Source organism: Egretta garzetta, unplaced genomic scaffold (assembly GCF_000687185.1).
Source record: "Egretta garzetta isolate BGI_Z169 unplaced genomic scaffold, ASM68718v1 scaffold175, whole genome shotgun sequence".
Lineage (NCBI taxonomy): Eukaryota > Metazoa > Chordata > Aves > Pelecaniformes > Ardeidae > Egretta > Egretta garzetta.
Window position 1 is genome coordinate 2,271,775 of NW_009259860.1, and position 16,836 is coordinate 2,288,610.

General features: G+C 36.2%; 1 protein-coding gene across 14 annotated transcripts in view; it reads right to left on the reverse strand.

Moving 5' to 3' along the window:
• The window catches only part of CCDC171 (coiled-coil domain containing 171), a 165,807-nt gene that overhangs the window by 81,057 nt on the left and 67,914 nt on the right, over nucleotides 1-16,836 (reverse strand). For 10 of the 14 annotated variants that reach the window (XM_035895589.1, XM_035895592.1, XM_035895590.1 and 7 more), the window contains 6 exons: nucleotides 15,571-15,759; nucleotides 9,444-9,948; nucleotides 8,558-8,674; nucleotides 3,385-3,611; nucleotides 2,555-2,737; nucleotides 662-847 (listed from right to left, as the gene is read on the reverse strand). In XM_035895589.1, coding sequence (XP_035751482.1) covers nucleotides 662-847; nucleotides 2,555-2,737; nucleotides 3,385-3,611; nucleotides 8,558-8,674; nucleotides 9,444-9,948; nucleotides 15,571-15,759 — 1,407 coding nt within the window. The remainder of the gene's footprint in view (nucleotides 1-661; nucleotides 848-2,554; nucleotides 2,738-3,384; nucleotides 3,612-8,557; nucleotides 8,675-9,443; nucleotides 9,949-15,570; nucleotides 15,760-16,836) is intronic. The other 4 variants (XM_035895600.1, XM_035895595.1, XM_035895591.1 and 1 more) reach the window with 2 other exon arrangements.

The window sequence follows — 16,836 nt, forward strand, 5'->3', positions numbered from 1 at the left end:
GCTTTAAATAAAAAATGAAAAAAAATAATAAAAATATAATAAAAGCTGCAGAGCTGAGGTCACCACACATTACTTGCTTGCCATCATGAGGTTTCTTTTCTTCCCATGTTAGATATCCACCAGGTTTCAATCCTCTTATTCTCGCTCTGCTCCTCGATTTGCTATCAGAGATTCTGAAAACAGCATCTTTTCCCTCATTTCTTGTTATGTCTGGGGAAAATTCTAAATCCTGATGAAAAAGGATCATTCTCTACTACCCCAAGATTATATTCAGGAAACAGCTAATCCAGGTTTTAAAATATCCTTATTATCTCTATGAAAAATCAAAGTATTCCTGTATTTCTTCCTTCATTTTTCCTATAGTCTGCAAACACCTCATGATAGCTAGAACTGCTGTCTCTCTTGCGTATCATGTAAAAATCCAGACACTTCACTGATTACAGATACTGCTGTACACTGCCCAGTCCCAAAAGCAGAAAAGGGAAGTTATACCTCCAAGTTTCATTTTGAAAATGTTTCCCGAGAACCCTACAATTCCAATGGACTGAGTAGGATGCGTGCATTTACTCCTATAATTCCATTTGCACAAGAACTACAAGATTTGGCTTATTCACCAAAAGGTAAATTTCTGGTGCCTATTTCAGAATGATAATCATCTTACCTTTACAGTCTCACTTAAGACTTGGTTTTTATCTGCTTCTTCACTGGAGTGCAATTCTAGTTTATTATTTAACTCCTGTAGCTGTTGTGCCTGTTCATTCAAAAGCACTTGTGCCTGATGCTCCCGATGTAATGCATTATTCAATTCTTCACATGCACTTTCAAACCTCTCATGGATGATCAGTTTCTGATAAGGGAAATATATTGTGTTTGATTGTGTAATTGTATTCCCTTGTTTACATGCTTGACTTTCAGAGTTCCATTTGCAAACATATCAAATACTAAACCAAAAGCATGCTAAAGATGAATATTTAGGGTTTTTAACATGAAGACAGATTACCGAACAGTAAAATAGCAGACAATTTAATTCTCTGTGTTTTTTCAAAAAAGCATTCAGGGTACTGTAAATAGTAGGCATTCATTATTCTACTCAAATTAGCACCCCAGGTTGTAAAGAATCGATATTTAGAAGGAAATATGCAGATCAGTGTCCCACATTTCAGTGCGTATCTTATTAACCCTTGTAAACATCTTTCTGGACTCCTCCTCCCCTTCCCAAAATGTTCCAGAAAGAAAAATTAGTTCTTCAAGAAAAAACATCATCTATGTTTGAACAAAAATCTAAAATGTGACAATTTCATCTAACTGACCCAGAATTGTAAGGCAATAAAACCCATTAAGAATAAAACTGAAGATTATTAGATATAACCTTGTCCATTTGAGTAAAAAAATCCATTTTACCAGCTAGGAACAGGAAGGAGAATGGATGTGAGATCACTTATTAAATGTTCTCTGCTTGGAAGTGTTTTGATTGGGACACAGGTCTACGAACTAGGATCTAACCAGCTAGGTCTACCTCAGGATCAACACTGGGCACAGCTACAGAAAGTGCTGCTTATTCTGGTACATGACTTATTTTGGTTATACTGTGCACCTGTAAAGCTCGTACAAGAACCCTTATCCATTCACTTTCTGATATCTCAACTGTGAACTCAACTCTGAATGCAACCTATAGAAAATAAGCATAGCAGGAGAAGTGCCCAGTGAACCTCCAGCATGCTAAAGCAAGACAAGTTTGTCCCCCTCCAATAAGGACCAAAGGCACAGTTCCATGAGGATGACAGGGGACAAACCGACAACCCACAAAATGGCATCAGTCCCTCAAACACCATGCACATTACTCACTATACTGTGGCTTCAAGTGGTTTTGTTGTCTCTTCTCATTCCTGCCAGACAGTGTTATTTACAGGTTAGTGAACCCATAGTGTTTAAGTAAATCGATCAGCGACAGCAAAGCATCGGAGGAATTTGGTGCGTATGTGCTACTGAGAATGAGCAAGAGGGCTTTTTTTTTTTCCCTTGGCCTAAACTTACTCCTTCAAAGAAACAGACACACTAAAATTTGCACTAACTAGCGCAGGTTATAACCCAGACTCAAAGCTACAGTAAAATGTCTATCATAATATTCAGCAATATCCATGCAGAGTTTAAAAGACTACATTGATGCTTTATGAACATCTCATGAACACACTTACTGGATACCCTCATTCCAGCTGACTTTACTCTGTTGAAACGAAATCTATAAATCCTTTTAGGGTATATAAATCACACCAACATGTTTAACATATGGAAGAAAACCTGGGTTGTTGAAGACAAAACATGTAATTTACACAGAATACCTCCTTGTACAAATCAAGGAGAAACTCCTGTGGAAAGGAGATAGTTCTAAATACATCTGACTTACAGTTTAGTGACATTTACAAGGCAACTTTTCTGGAAAATTCTGTTAATAGTAGATTGATTTTATACTTGTTTTTCAAAAGAACACAAATCAAAAAATGTGTAAAGAGGAGGATCTCTTGTAAACAGTCTCCTCTAAATCAAATATACTCACAGATTGCTTAAACATATTTAATTGCTCTTGCAGGTTCTGGGCTTTGTCAGCTTCTTTTTTCATCTCACTGAAATTCCATCTGAATTCTGAAAGTTTTAGGCGCAGTGAGCAGCGTTCCACCTCTGCTGTATGAAGTCTTTGTATAAATTCAAATATCTGCTTCTGCAAGGATGCTGTAATTTTCTGTTAGTAAGCAGAAACAGAGTCATATGCCTTTTTAGCAATAAAATCAATCACATTTAATATCCAAGCAAATTAGACAAAGCTATCATTTTGTCCTCCACCTCTAAAAGACACACGCAAGTGCAAAAATGTAAACTTGTTTCACCTATTGTTGAGGGTTACTGAAAATTCTGTTTTCAAGGAAGTACCTTGAAGGTAAGGCCCACAACAGAAGACAGATTAAGTGAAGAAGAGTTTATCCTTTCATTTCAGTTGAAGGGAAGATTTTATTTTCTGAAAGATAGAACAGTAAGCAGGAGAAAAAAGAAAAAAAAAACACAAAACGAAAAACCTTAACATTTGTTTAAAGCCAAAAGCAAGTTTGTTCTTATAAAGCAAATACAGTTTTGATAGAACTTTGAAAAAAATCTTTTTCTTGGATACATCAAATCTCTTCTGAAAATTCTTTGACAATAGAAGCTCTGTTCACACCCTAATGCTTCTGAGTGTTGCAAATCAACTTCTGATTCTCTATATAGTTGACTTCAACGTAACAGATTCATAAACAAATCCAAAACAAAATTAATGGTACTACCAAGAGAGCTTCACCGTAACACTCATGCTGTGAACCTACTGTTTACATGAAGAAGCACTATACATACACATACCATAATGGGTAGTCTGTCACACAGTCCAGCTTCCAGGGCCTGGGTGTTTATTTTATGAAGTCCATGAGCCAGCCTCTGCACCAAGGAGTCCTCCTCCAGGTAAGTAATGCTCCTGCTGCTGTCTAGCGGAACAGTCTCCATTATTACATTCAGCTTGTCCATAAGTTTTGAGAAGGAGTTCCTGGCCACACTTACAAGTGAGTGTCCAGAAAGCCAGGGCTTTGCATCTTAAAGAAACATCAAACATGTTATTAGTTCTGGGGTTTTTCAGCGGAAAAAAGCAACAACAACAAATACAAAAAATACTCAGTAGGAAATTTCCATTAAAGAGTGGAAGGCAGCTAACAGGAATATCTCAGAGAGACTTTGGGACTAATTCTGTATTTAGCAATGAACACTCTACTCCTATCAATCTTTGGATGTAAGGGTAGGATAGGATTCTAAGGAATAGGATTTTTTTGTCAAAGAATAATTTCCCAGTTGTTTTTATGTTCTCCTCCAATACTATATTTCTTAAGTCTTTCTTGGATCTCCTAATTTTGTAATTCAGAAAATATGCAAGACAAATGAAAACAAATGCAAGCCAGGTCAAGTGTGTCAGATGTGATAGCACATGGTAAATTACTTTATTGCAATATTTACTATGCAAATTTCTGAGGGTTTCCTGACTCCTCTTCCCTCCCCTCTATAGATGTCTAAATCATTTGCTGTTCAAAATTAGTGAGGCTTGGTACCTTAATGCCATACTATTTATATTCTGAGACAAGAGAATATAATTTACCTTATTCCAAGGCAATTAAAATTTTACAGCTACAATTACTTATTTCCCCACAGGATTTTGGTAATCATCCTTCTCATATAATGGACTTAAGGCCCCAGCACACCCAACATGTCCTGCTTACTGCTAGATTCGTCAGGTCTGTAATTAATAATTGTGTTTAATGTTGATAAATAAAATTGTCAGTGCTCCTTCCACTAATTGGTATTCCAGATAACAGTTAATAGGTTTATTTATGCCTTAATAAAAGTCTTGTAATTTAGTTTTCCCTCTGCTAGGCAGGTCTTAATCTGTCATTACTTGTCTTATGATACTATCAGTGTAAGATGACAAGCATGGAAGAGCTTATTTACATTCAGTAGTACAGCAGATCTCCTGTTGCTGCAGCGAATAAAAATATTTACTTAAGAGTATAAACAGAAGAAAAAAAAACCATAGCTTTTTTAAGTTAAATGATTTCTTTTTATACATTGTGAGGATAAAACCAAAGGTCCAAAGCAAACAAAACATGATTATTGGTATTTTTAGATTGTGATTCTCATCATAAAGAATTTATCATTTACGCAACATGAAATTTATCTGTAAGTAAACAAAAAAGAAAAGCACATTATAAAGTCAAATATTCTTTTTTTCAGAGCTATTCGCCTGCTTGGTTTCAAAATACCACCATTCCAATGACTCCAGTGAATAACTGGAGCACCATATTTGAGTACATGTTCTCCATAACCCCAGGTAGTAGGAAATCGGTCTTTTCTTCATGTCTAAGATAGCACTCTTTCTATTAATCTTTAAAACTAAAAATCTTCTCTGGCATTTTTATCTTGCACTTCAACTAACAAACATCCTTTGAAACTAAAAACATATTATTCTTCTCATACCCAGAAGAAACTGCAACTGTAATGCTCTGTCTACTTTGGCCAAGGCTCCTCTTTTCCTTATGTTGGCTCTCTATTACTGATCACATGAAGGATAACCTACCTTCATCATTTTAACTCTTACCACAGATTACCTTGTCCCACCTGTCTTTCAGTTTCAAAGGCCATCTCTTTTCTCCAATCATGATGCATTAATTAGTTTGAATGTTTAGTTAAATTAACCTAAGATTAAAATTAGAACATTTGTACTGCTTTCCATGTAAGATGGCACTGAAGCCCTCTAAAAAACTCTCCATTGCCATGATTTTTGGTAAACATCAAACTAAGTATACTGCCAATGAGCTACCTTTCCTTAATTTTTCCTAGTATTTCTACCTGGTATCTCATTTTACAGAAGATTGATTGCCTGCCAGAAAACACAGTATTTCTCTGTATTGTGCCATACCTAGGATGGCAGCCCCTAGAACTCGCAGTTTAACTGTATTAGAAGTTAATAATAATAGTTCAGGCAATTGTGTTGTATCATTTTGAAACAATCATTCTACTTCATAACCAGAATTCCTGTTATTCAGTACACTTCAGCATCCAGAACTTAAGGCACTTTCTTGGGATGAGGAATAAAAAAGTAAATCATCACCTCTGTCTATTTTTTTTATGAAGAGCAGTTTGGGGTTAATACACTGAAATATGTTGATGAAAGTTACTGATCGCATTGAAAGATGAAATCAGAATATAATGCAACTCCACAAGAAACTGTATCTATAATCATTGGGCAGACAATATGTAGTTTAAGCACATACATTTTAAGTACCTGCCCAAGAAGGATCAAGAATTTGGAATAAAAGCATTAAATGACGTACATTGTGGTAAGAAAGTATTAACACAAACACAGGTATATCAGAAAGAGCTATTAATTCTTACATTAAACAAATGAAGAAAAAGACAATGATAAGTGACAAAACTTACTTCACTGACAGATGAAGAAAGAATTACTGCTTACCGTTTTGGTGAAATAGAACAGTCAGCAGGATGAACTTAGTAGTACTACACACAACTATAATTTTCGTGCTAAGTTTCAAGATTTTTGTGTATGTGACAGTTGATTATATTTGTATGCAAAAAGCTTGACCTTTACATTCTCTATCACACTATAGATGCTGTTCAAACAAATCTACAAAACTCACTTTACAAAAAACCAAACCAAACCAAAAAACCCCAATACTTTAATGAACTGTATTCAGACTGAAACTAAGAGGTCATTCCAAGACATGCTGGAATAAGAACCAAACAAATTAAAAGTGGGGAGGGAAACAATCATGAATGTCAAACCAAACCCACTTTTTTAAAGGTTAAAAGCTGAAGAAATGTGCTTCAAATGACCAGAGTGCAAAAGCCCAAAAGTTCCAGTTATCCAAGTAACCTGGATTTGATTTCTTTCAGCTGCCTTAAATGGTTCTTCAGAACCTAGCCAAAGTAATTTTTAAGACACTGAACCATTCCATATGGATAGCACTTTCTTGTACCTACTATCTCCTGTGATGTGCAGTCTAATCTGGAACTGCCATTATTTCAAGATCTGAAGAGAGCAGATGCCTCTCAGATTGCCTGTTTGAAATATGACTTAGAGAACACAAAATAATTTCATAGAATCATTTAGGTTGGAAAACACCTTTAAGATCACCAAGTCCAACAGTTACCCTAACACTGACAAGTCTACCACTAACCCATGTCCCTAAGCACCACATCTATCTGTCTTTTAAATACCTCCTGGGATGGGGACTCAACCACTTCCCTCGGCAGCTTGTTCTAATGGTTGACAAGTATTTCCCAAGTATGCAAGCTTTCTTTCAAATATATTCCTTCAGAGTCTTATCACTTCAATACTTCTGGAAATTTCATGTCCAACTTTAAATTTTTGAATCAAAGGTTCTTGGGAGACTTTTGATCACATGAGCAGCAGAATTCCAAGTACAGTACTTGAGCAGTTAGATCTTGAGGTTGTATGAAAATGACTTCAAATAGAGATAAGCTATGAAAGAATCACCAGACTGTGGCTATAACATTCTCAGCATTGCTTTTCCTAATTCTCAGAATCAAAACTGTGTTGAGTGCAGAGATAGCAAGTAAATAGAGTCCACCAGAATTTTCATGTACTTTGATATTGGCAAAATATCATGAGGTGTAGGGTATTCTAACTAGTCACTTCAGAACATTGATGCTGCTGTACAATTTCTCGTGATTCCTTATAAATTTTCTATTCTTACTTAACACTCTAGACACAGGAACACTTTCAGTATAAACCCTGTAAATATTCTGAAGCACAGTTCAAACTTTGTTTTGTAAGGATGTAAATCTAAGTTACTGAAAACAGGATGATCAAAGAAGAGAGCACCTAAAACTGAATCAAAACACTTTTGATTCCGTGGCTGACTTCCGGTACCAGTTTACTGTTCAGGCTTTTGGGACATGTAACACCTTCTCTCTGTTCTGCTAGTTCCTTTTATTCATCTAAATTATCCTTCCTTCAATATCCTTTCTTCTGTGACAGAATTGTTGGGACTTTGAAGCTACCAGGTACCAAGGAACTAAGGATGACAGTAGCACAGAGGAACCAAGTGAGATCTTGTACCAGTTCTCATTGAAAAGAAGTTAAGGAAGATAGTTAACAGCTGGGAATCAAGAGGTGGTATTTCCAGAGATTGGCACTAAAATTTTCCATAGGCACAGTAGAATTCTATACAAGGAGAGACTGAGAAAACTAGGGAATCTAGACACAAATCTAATTAAGAATATCCTTAGAGAGGGAACTCAGTAAAGACATAAAAAAAGGACTGCTATACATTGTGTAAATTGAGAGCATGTTATTTCTCTCTCAAAACCCGCAAGATAGCAAATAAACCAGATGAAAATAGTATCCATCAAATTCACTGGTTTTCCAGACGCCAGCAATTTGGAAATTCTAGATTTGTATCATATAAAACATAGTAGGAAATTATTTCTTTTCAGTCAGCAGCAGTAGTGTCCCACGTTGAATATGTGCCAGTTTTAGGGCCCACACTTAAGAAATACAGAGATCAAATAGACAGAAATTATGTAGATTTTCTCTATGGAAAAAAAAAATAGGTTTAGCTTCAGTAAAATACTTTTTGAATATTAGAACAGTGGAACAAGATAACTAGGCAGCTTGTAAATATTACTTTATTGGAAGCTTTTAAGAACAGGTTAGCCAAATATCTACTGGCATGGTGTGGACAGTTTTTTCTATCTCACAATGAAGCAGGCAAAATTGTTGATATGCTTTCTAGAAGCACTCTACAGCCTTCTGTTTCCATGACCCTATACACTGAAATGATAAAGTATCATATCACCAATTAAAGAAAATTAATCTGTTCCAAAAATACAGTATTCCAGAGATTTGATTAGAATAATTTAGATAAAATCCTAAAAATGGAAATGATGTAACCACTCTGATTATTTTTTTTTCTTATCTTCTACTACAAGAATATACTTTTAAAATTACCTGTTTTGTTAACAACATCCTGTAATTCAGTGACGGAACTGACTATTGCAGCAAGGAGGTTAGAACTAGTAAACCAGCTGAGCGCTTCAACACAATGAATTTGTTCATCTTCGTGACCTGTGAAACAGAATTGTAGCTAGCAATAAAACTGAGTAACTTAGACAGGCACACTACTATCTCCAGCTCCTTCAGAACTTGACCAAAACTGAGTATATAAGACACAAAATAATTCTTCTTTCAGGACAATTTAGACTGTATTAAAAATGCTTCCAGAACTACTGGAACAGAAAAGTAGATGGATCTTCTAGTTTGGGAAATATTTTTCATACCATTTATCCTTGTAGGGGAAAGCATGAGCCAGTCTGGTAACAGAAAGGGACAGAAAGACTACATACATCTATAAAGAAAAATTTAGAAATCCTATCCTAATATTTTACCTGAATCAGAAAGCAACTTTTTGCATTTTTACTAGGAAATAAATATGAAAAGTAATTATAAAACTGATTAATAAGAGAAGAGGAAATATCCTTTCAAAAAAATGTGTTGATGGTCCATCATTTAGGAACTTTACAAGATAGTAAAAAGAGAGAGACGATGCGGTAGCACCTAGTTCTGAAATCTGTAACGTAAATGTCAAGGATATCAAACAGCACGAGTTCATGTGTGTATTTGTAACTTCTCTTTCAAAGCTTAACAGACTAAGCATTTCCTTTTAGAGGAAATTACATTTGTCAGGAAATCGAGAAATCACAAATCCAGAAATTACATTTGTCAAAATGTCACTAAATTTGTCTTTACACTCTATTAATAACAACATTACTATTTGTTATTCACTAACCATGTAATTTGACGTAAGACTTATCAAAGAAGAAAACAATTAGCTTACTTGACAGATTACGCTTGCCTTTGGAGTCACCTATACAAACTAGAACTCCAATGCCTTCTTTGAAGTCATCTACCCAGGAGAAGAGGGAACTAGAAGATTTGGCTAAAACTTTAAGTCTGTTGGCTGCCAAAACTGCAATCACACCTCTTCGGAACACATGAATCAAGCCTTTGAATTTTCTTTTCTTGAGTTTTGCTTCATCTTGATTGTTCTCCTCTACATCAGAGAGAGCATGAACTAGGGTCCTAATCTCCTGGCTCGCTAATTCATAAATGTTGACCTGATCCTGGAGGAGGTCTCTTTGGGAAGACATAGCACACAATCGGCCGTAGAGAGGATACAGGGCACCTGCTAATAGCGCACAGGCTGCCAGGAGAGATGAATGCTCCTTCTGAACCTGCGTTAATGTATTTTTCACAGAAACATTTTCAAGGGCCAATTTCTCCCGTCTCTTTTCAAGGACATAAATTTTTTCCTTGTTTTTCTCTGCTGTTTCTTGGTATTCCTGGGATAAGGGGGAAAAACAACCAAAACCAGAAGAAATATTAACTAGAAGATATTTTCTAAAATAACAAAATCATTTTTACCTAGACAAAAGCTAAAAGAACTTTTTTTTTTTCCAGATTCAAGTAACACGTTAAAGGAACAAAATTATTAGTAATGACTGTCAAAGTATCTCTCCTAGCAAACAGTTACAGAACCAGATATATGAAAACAAATCAATAGTACGAGAAGAATTTGCACAATCTCCAACTACAAGTGGACTCCAGATTTCTGACGATAATCCACTAGTACTGCAATAGCCCACAGAAGGTCTAACAGTACCTGGTTGTCCACAATACAGTTTTATGAGTTGGCTTAACAATAAGCAGTTACATGCTGCAATTTCAGAAAGAACATTGCTTTCTGCGAAGCAGAAAAGAAAGTTAGCGTAAGAGAGGAAAAAAAGAAGGAAAACTCTGGAAGATAAACCTAGACAGATTGGCAGCAGCTGGGAAAGGGGAAGTAAAGGTGATCTCTTAATTACTTTGTAATCAACCCCCTACTTATATATTCACAGATTAATTAGGTCTCATACAAAACTGAGTTTTCAGAAGAACAGTGTAATACAGATATTTTTATTTTGACTAGTTCCTTTATATATTTTTTCAACTTGCAGAACATTTTTTGTTTTCCTCTATATGCCCTGAAATGGGGAAAGAGGGAGATTTAAAACTGTAAACCAGTGCAGCAAAATTAAGATACTAACAAACCATGGAATGCCAGGACTAAGGTTAGAACATGCAGACTGGTTGCTTTTGATAACATGCTGTTCTTGTACAGGAATCAAGACACTACGCTGGGACCTCAGAGACTTAGACTGGCTTCTTGATGCATGAGAGTCCTCTGTGATTGAAACAACCACTTGAGGATACATTTAAACAGGATCCAGTGGTCTAAGGAGATAATGAATTAAAGGCAGTGTTCACAAAGAACCCACAAGCTCAAGTTAAATGCTTATGCTCCAGTTACAATATGTGGACACAAAAAGGTAAACATGAATGGAGTGACAAGTCCATATGATGAAGAAAAGAGGATTATGCTAAGCTTCAGCTACCTCTCCCAAGAGCTATAAGCAATTTTGTTAAAAATGGGTGATATTATTCCTGCTAGTAGTGGCCAAAAGGGAAGTAAAATGGTGTCATCCAGCCATACTCTCACGTGCTCTATTTGGTACAAGTCCCAAGGAAGGAGTGAGGGGGGCACCCTTAGTTTCTTCTCCTTCCTCCATCCTGCAAGCACAACATGAAAAAAACCAAAAACCCCACCCCCCACCCCCCCCCAAACAAGAAACCCCATAGCTATCCCTACATTAGAAATAAAAGATTCCATGCTTCTATAGAGATGTGCCCTAGTCAGTTCAGGATATCTTCGACCAAATAAATATTATTATTTTTTTGCAAGAATTTATAGTGTTATTACAATACTTTCAGTGATGCAAAAATAGAGGAGGTAACTAAAAGATTTAATTACAAAATGCAATTTACAGGCCTCGTATGTCACTTTACTACTCTAAAACGAAGTATGAACATGTACAATACTTCCAGTGCTCCTGCATTATTTACAGTGTTTGATTTTTATAGAGAAAAACCCTGGTAGCATGACTGGAAGGAACTGAAAAGGTAAGCTGAATTTAGAAAACAACTTATGGTTTCTGGCCATCACAGGTGAAAGGCCAAAATCTGAGTAAACAAAGTGTGATCCCTACAGGGCTGTTGGGCAGCAATACTAACATTCAGCGCTCTGGCTAATTAAAGCTTATTTTTTAAAAAAGCTTAGTGGTTTTATGCTTATATGGTAACATAAAAAAGTGAACAAGACAATCTCTGACCACAGAAATGTAAAAGTTTTGTAAGAATATACACCTTCTTGTTTTTACCAGCTAGTAATTGCTTTTGTCTGTTTATAGGGTTTTCTTCAAAGCTTAAAATCACAGTTTTTGAAAGGGACACAGAATTCTCTTCTTAAACATGGGCTGGCTTCCTTCAGTGTTTGAGCTTTGAGGGACACCTCACCAGGTTGCAGAATTTGTTGGATTTCAAGAATCCTTAACAAAAAAAATGCAACCAGCAACACTATTTTATTCTATTTCTTACTGGGTCCTTATCCTTTATTCTGGCATGAAAACAGAACCGGAAACTAGAAATATAAAGACACTATGACTTCAAAAGGTTTTCCTTTATTTCAGCTGTTTTATTTTTCTGAATATATACATATACATGTAAATAAACATCATCAACACCACTGTCCTCCATTTCTTTCCTGTGTTTTAAGTACATGGGCCAGGCATGTCCAAAGAGACCCAGTGGCTCAGGAACACTGTAGTTATGCTTACATCTCCTTTTGCATTGATTGCACTGACTTCTGATACAATTGCAAGATACCAGCAGCCTTTAGCTAATTCATCTGCCTTGCTATAAAAGCAACACTTGCAAACAAAAAAGGCAGCCAATAAAAGACTTTTTTTTCCTCCCTAGAGGACTTTTTCGCTTTTGAATTTAGCAAACCTTTTATTTTTCTATTGAAATTAACATTTTTAAAGTATTACAGGATTTTTCTCTTACAACATGTTTTTGCATATCATAACAAAACCCTTCCATTTTAAGTGGTTGCCACAAAAAATGGGGACAGATTAATAACTGTCTACATAATAAACAAACAACAACTGATAGTTAAAATTCAGAGGACATTTCCTATGAGACTGTGCACAGTCTGAATAAATAATTTGTGTGAGGCTAAGGAGCAGGCATAGTAACATTTTCAAAATGGCACACTATCAAATCAAGAGGACTGCACTCCTACTACAAAAGGCAAGGAAAAAGGATATGCATTTTAAGCTCCATTGATGCTCCAAACATGGAGACCACGGACAAAGAGGAGCTGTATCTGTAGAGTGCCTTGTTTATTGCTGATCTGCGATAAGGCCACTCTGGGAATTTCTGCCCTACAGAAAAACAGTGAAACTGCTTTCTGATTACACCATCCCTCTGACCTACAGTAACAGCGGTGAAGTAGTACCTATTAACATCCATAGATCCTATCTTGGAGTCAGGGACCCTGAACAGTACTGGCTGGGGACAGCAGCAGTGGCAGGTGTCACTGCTACTAAAACCTCTAGATTTTGCAATGTTACATTTTAATCATAAGGAGATGAAAAGCCCTAACTCTCTACTATAGTTCTAAAAAACCAAAACAGTAATTTCCAAGATATGTTACGCATATTGCTGTGCAGTTAGAGCTCCCTGTTAACTCTTGAGAGTCTGAACTGACAAGTCTTCAGTTTGCTTTCACGCATGTACCAACAATGGGAAAAATTAAAGAAGCCTCAACCCAGGAGTTCTGAGGAGAAATTGTCTATAAGAAGGCATGGAACACTGGTGGAAGACAAAAGCTACAAACAGAAGGATGCATCCTATGATGTACCATGAGCTTGGTGCAGGACAGCAAAAATCACTCATCTTCCCTTTTGAGAAAGGAACTAGCACCAACAAGGGATTAGTTCTTTAAACTGCTTGTAATTAACACTCAGATCTTTGGATGGAAAATACAGCAAATTGCTACAGTTTCCTTGTAATGCTAGAATAAATGTCCTAGAGTGCTGAGACCCACAGTTCTACAATGAAATACAGAATATTGGCAAATTATATTCCATTTACACTGATTATATGTTTCCTATAAAATTTAATGAATAAAGCCTGTTAAAATAATTAAATTTAAATATTGCATTCTGTATCTTTATGTAAACACTGGCACTCAGTAATATCTAAAAGACCCTTTCAAGAAATTACGTAGCTTGTGGCACATTTTTCCCTGTTTCTTATGGAAATAAGGCTACAACATTAGTCTGTCTGCACAACTCTGTTCCAACAGAGCAGTGATCTTGCAAATACGACTAACAGGCTCAAAATACAGTATGTAGGGGACAGTCGAGTCTTATAAAAAACAAGCAATCAGGATTAGCACAGCCCTAATAGCAGACATCCATGTAGCATGGGCCCTACAGATGCCAGAAAGGGAAAAGCTTCATCTGGTATTTGCAGGTCCAAAGGCAGTGACAAACCAGAAATCCAAAAGAAATTAGACTGTCTTTTTCCCAGATTGATGCCAAATGGTAAGGGAGGCAAACTGGAACACGGGATGGAACGTAGATGAGACAAAGTTTTGTTGAATCATCTAAGAGTATACAGATGTTACGCTGCCCCGATTACAACACTGCCAGCTTGTACTCCAACACTACATAACCTGTATTAGAAAACATGCCCAGATGTTTCCAAGGAAAAGTGTTTCCGTTTCAGAAACTCAGTAGTTCTGTACCGCAAGTTGACAGATAAAGTCTTTTCCAGAAGACATGTCCAACACACGCTTCACAAGGGAGCCTTGTTTTCAGTACATGCTCTGCTTGCTGCCTACACAATTCAGCTGAGAGGACTGGCAGGTTCAGCGCCATCCCAAAGAACGGTGCTGCACTGCATGGCACCAATTCTCCACAACATGGTAGAGCTCTGAAAGAGGTGACTCAGACCTCTCCTTTGTGCAGCTTCCATAGGAGGTAGAAATCTAAATTGCATAACTCCACTTTTTCTTTAGGAAGGAAAAGTAAGTTTTAAAATTGAAATTAAGCTTCCTCATTTCATCATTCTTTTTGTTGGCAATGACTTCGTAAGGTGAAACTACAGGATGTTGGGGGTACTTGATGTAAGCCTGGATGTCGATTAGTCCGCTCATACGGATGTTTTTAGCATTGCCAATATCCAATGTGAAATGTAAACATCAAGCAAAAAATATATACAAGATTTTTAATTCATTCCCAAGAAATTACCATAAATTGTTCTAAATACATTTCACACATCTTCGTAAATATATTTTTCAGAGTGCAAAGACTTCCAAGCCCCAGATCTGAGTAAAATACAGCATTTTTCTGATGGAGTAAGTTTCAGATGGCAGTCACAAACAAGAAGGCATATCTTATTTCCTGTATTTCACAACACTTTTAACTGAAACACATGTAAAGGAATAAGACCTGAAAGACAATGGATTGTGGTTGTAGAGTAACACCAAAAATTTTAGATTGCAAATAACTTTTCTAACAATCAATGATGACAGTTTTACACTTTTGAATCATTGCTCATTGTAGTATCTGTATAACGAAGTTCTTTAATACTGTTGAAATCTACCACTGTAACTGCTAATCGGTTCTTAGGGTCAGAATGTATACGCCTAAATTTATCCCCAGATGACACCACATTACTGTTACTCTACAGTCTTTGCACACTGTGACACTGAAAAAGTAACTGCTGCCCTATATAATTCTTAAAATAAGCAATTTGAATCTTAAAAGCTTTAACATTCTCAGAAAAAAAAATCACTAGCAACTGCTAGAGCAAGTTAAGCAATTCGTTTCTGGGATGTTTTAACAAAGTAATTTATTTCTTACTCTAAATGAAGTTAATACTAGCACAATGTTGAGTTTTTTTATTTTAAAGATATACTAAAATTCCCAAACAACCTTAAATTGGTTATGAGCTTAAACTACTGAAATAACCCATTAAATATTTACAAGAAAAAAAAAAAGTTCACAGCACCATACCTGTGCCCTTGCATGAACTTCCCCAAGGAGACCTGAGTACTGCTGTTCCAGATACTTTTTTTCTTTCTGCCAACAGCTTTCCTGTGCTTTTATCTCTTCAGCCATTTTGCTAAAAGCATCTTCCTGGCTCTGCTGAAGCTCCTTCATAGTATCTGACTTGTTCTTACAAATATATTCTAGGTGAGATATCTGTGTGACAAGCATTTAAAAAGAAATCCTTTTGCCTCTCAAAACACCTGTTTACTTTAATTGTACACATTAATTTAAGCATAAGCTATTCCACCATAAAATCTGAATTGTAATTTCTTCAACACATTTATTAAAACTAAGTAAAAGTCTTTCACGACAGATTACTTACTTGAATCCTGCAACAAAACTGAGACACATTTTGGAATAATGAATTTTCATTGGCTTCAGTTTTGCCATCCTTATACCATCTTGCAGATATCTGTGGCCTTCTTTGTTGGAAACCTGAACTGGACACTTTCCATATTTTTTTGAAACAAGTACATTAAATCTTGTGCTGCTAAATTAGTGGTCTCAGTATAACAGTCCTTTAGAAGTTTGCAAGGATTGCAAGTAACTGAAAAAACAGCCCTTAATTTTATTTTTTTTTTATTGGAAAGCCAATACATTCCATATATTAATATGATTATTTCAGGAAATTTTAGCGCAGAGAATGTTTTTCTTATAAGTAGCTCATTAGTGTATGATGTGTTTTCAGCAAGCATGAAGGCATTCACTCTGTGGTTTAACTTTGCAGCTCCCATGCAAACTAAATAGAGTAATGAATCAAGCTAACAATGACCTCTGAATACACATGCCTACACTTTGCAACCAGAGAATATCAGCAAGATACCTTCCAAACAGATCACACAAAACTGCAGAAAAATCTTGTTGTCAGAAAGCAGGTACAACACAGGTAACAACAGTGCCCCAAATCCCTGAAAAGCTGGTAAGTACATGAAAAGAGCCCTAGAGACCTCACAATCAATCTCAATAACCATACTAAATTAAAAAGCAATAAACAATAAGACACACCCCCCACAAACACTGCCAACAATATTCACCCCCTTCCCTTCCACTCCCTTTCCACTTTACTTCAAAAGGGAAATAGAAATGTACACCCAATCTGCATAATTCAGAACTTATTTTATGCTACCCTTCTTTAATGATTTCCATTGACTGCTGCAGTAGTTACTAAATGATGGGCAGAGACAAAACAATTCACTGTAACAAACCCTGTCCCATACTCGGGCCAGAAGA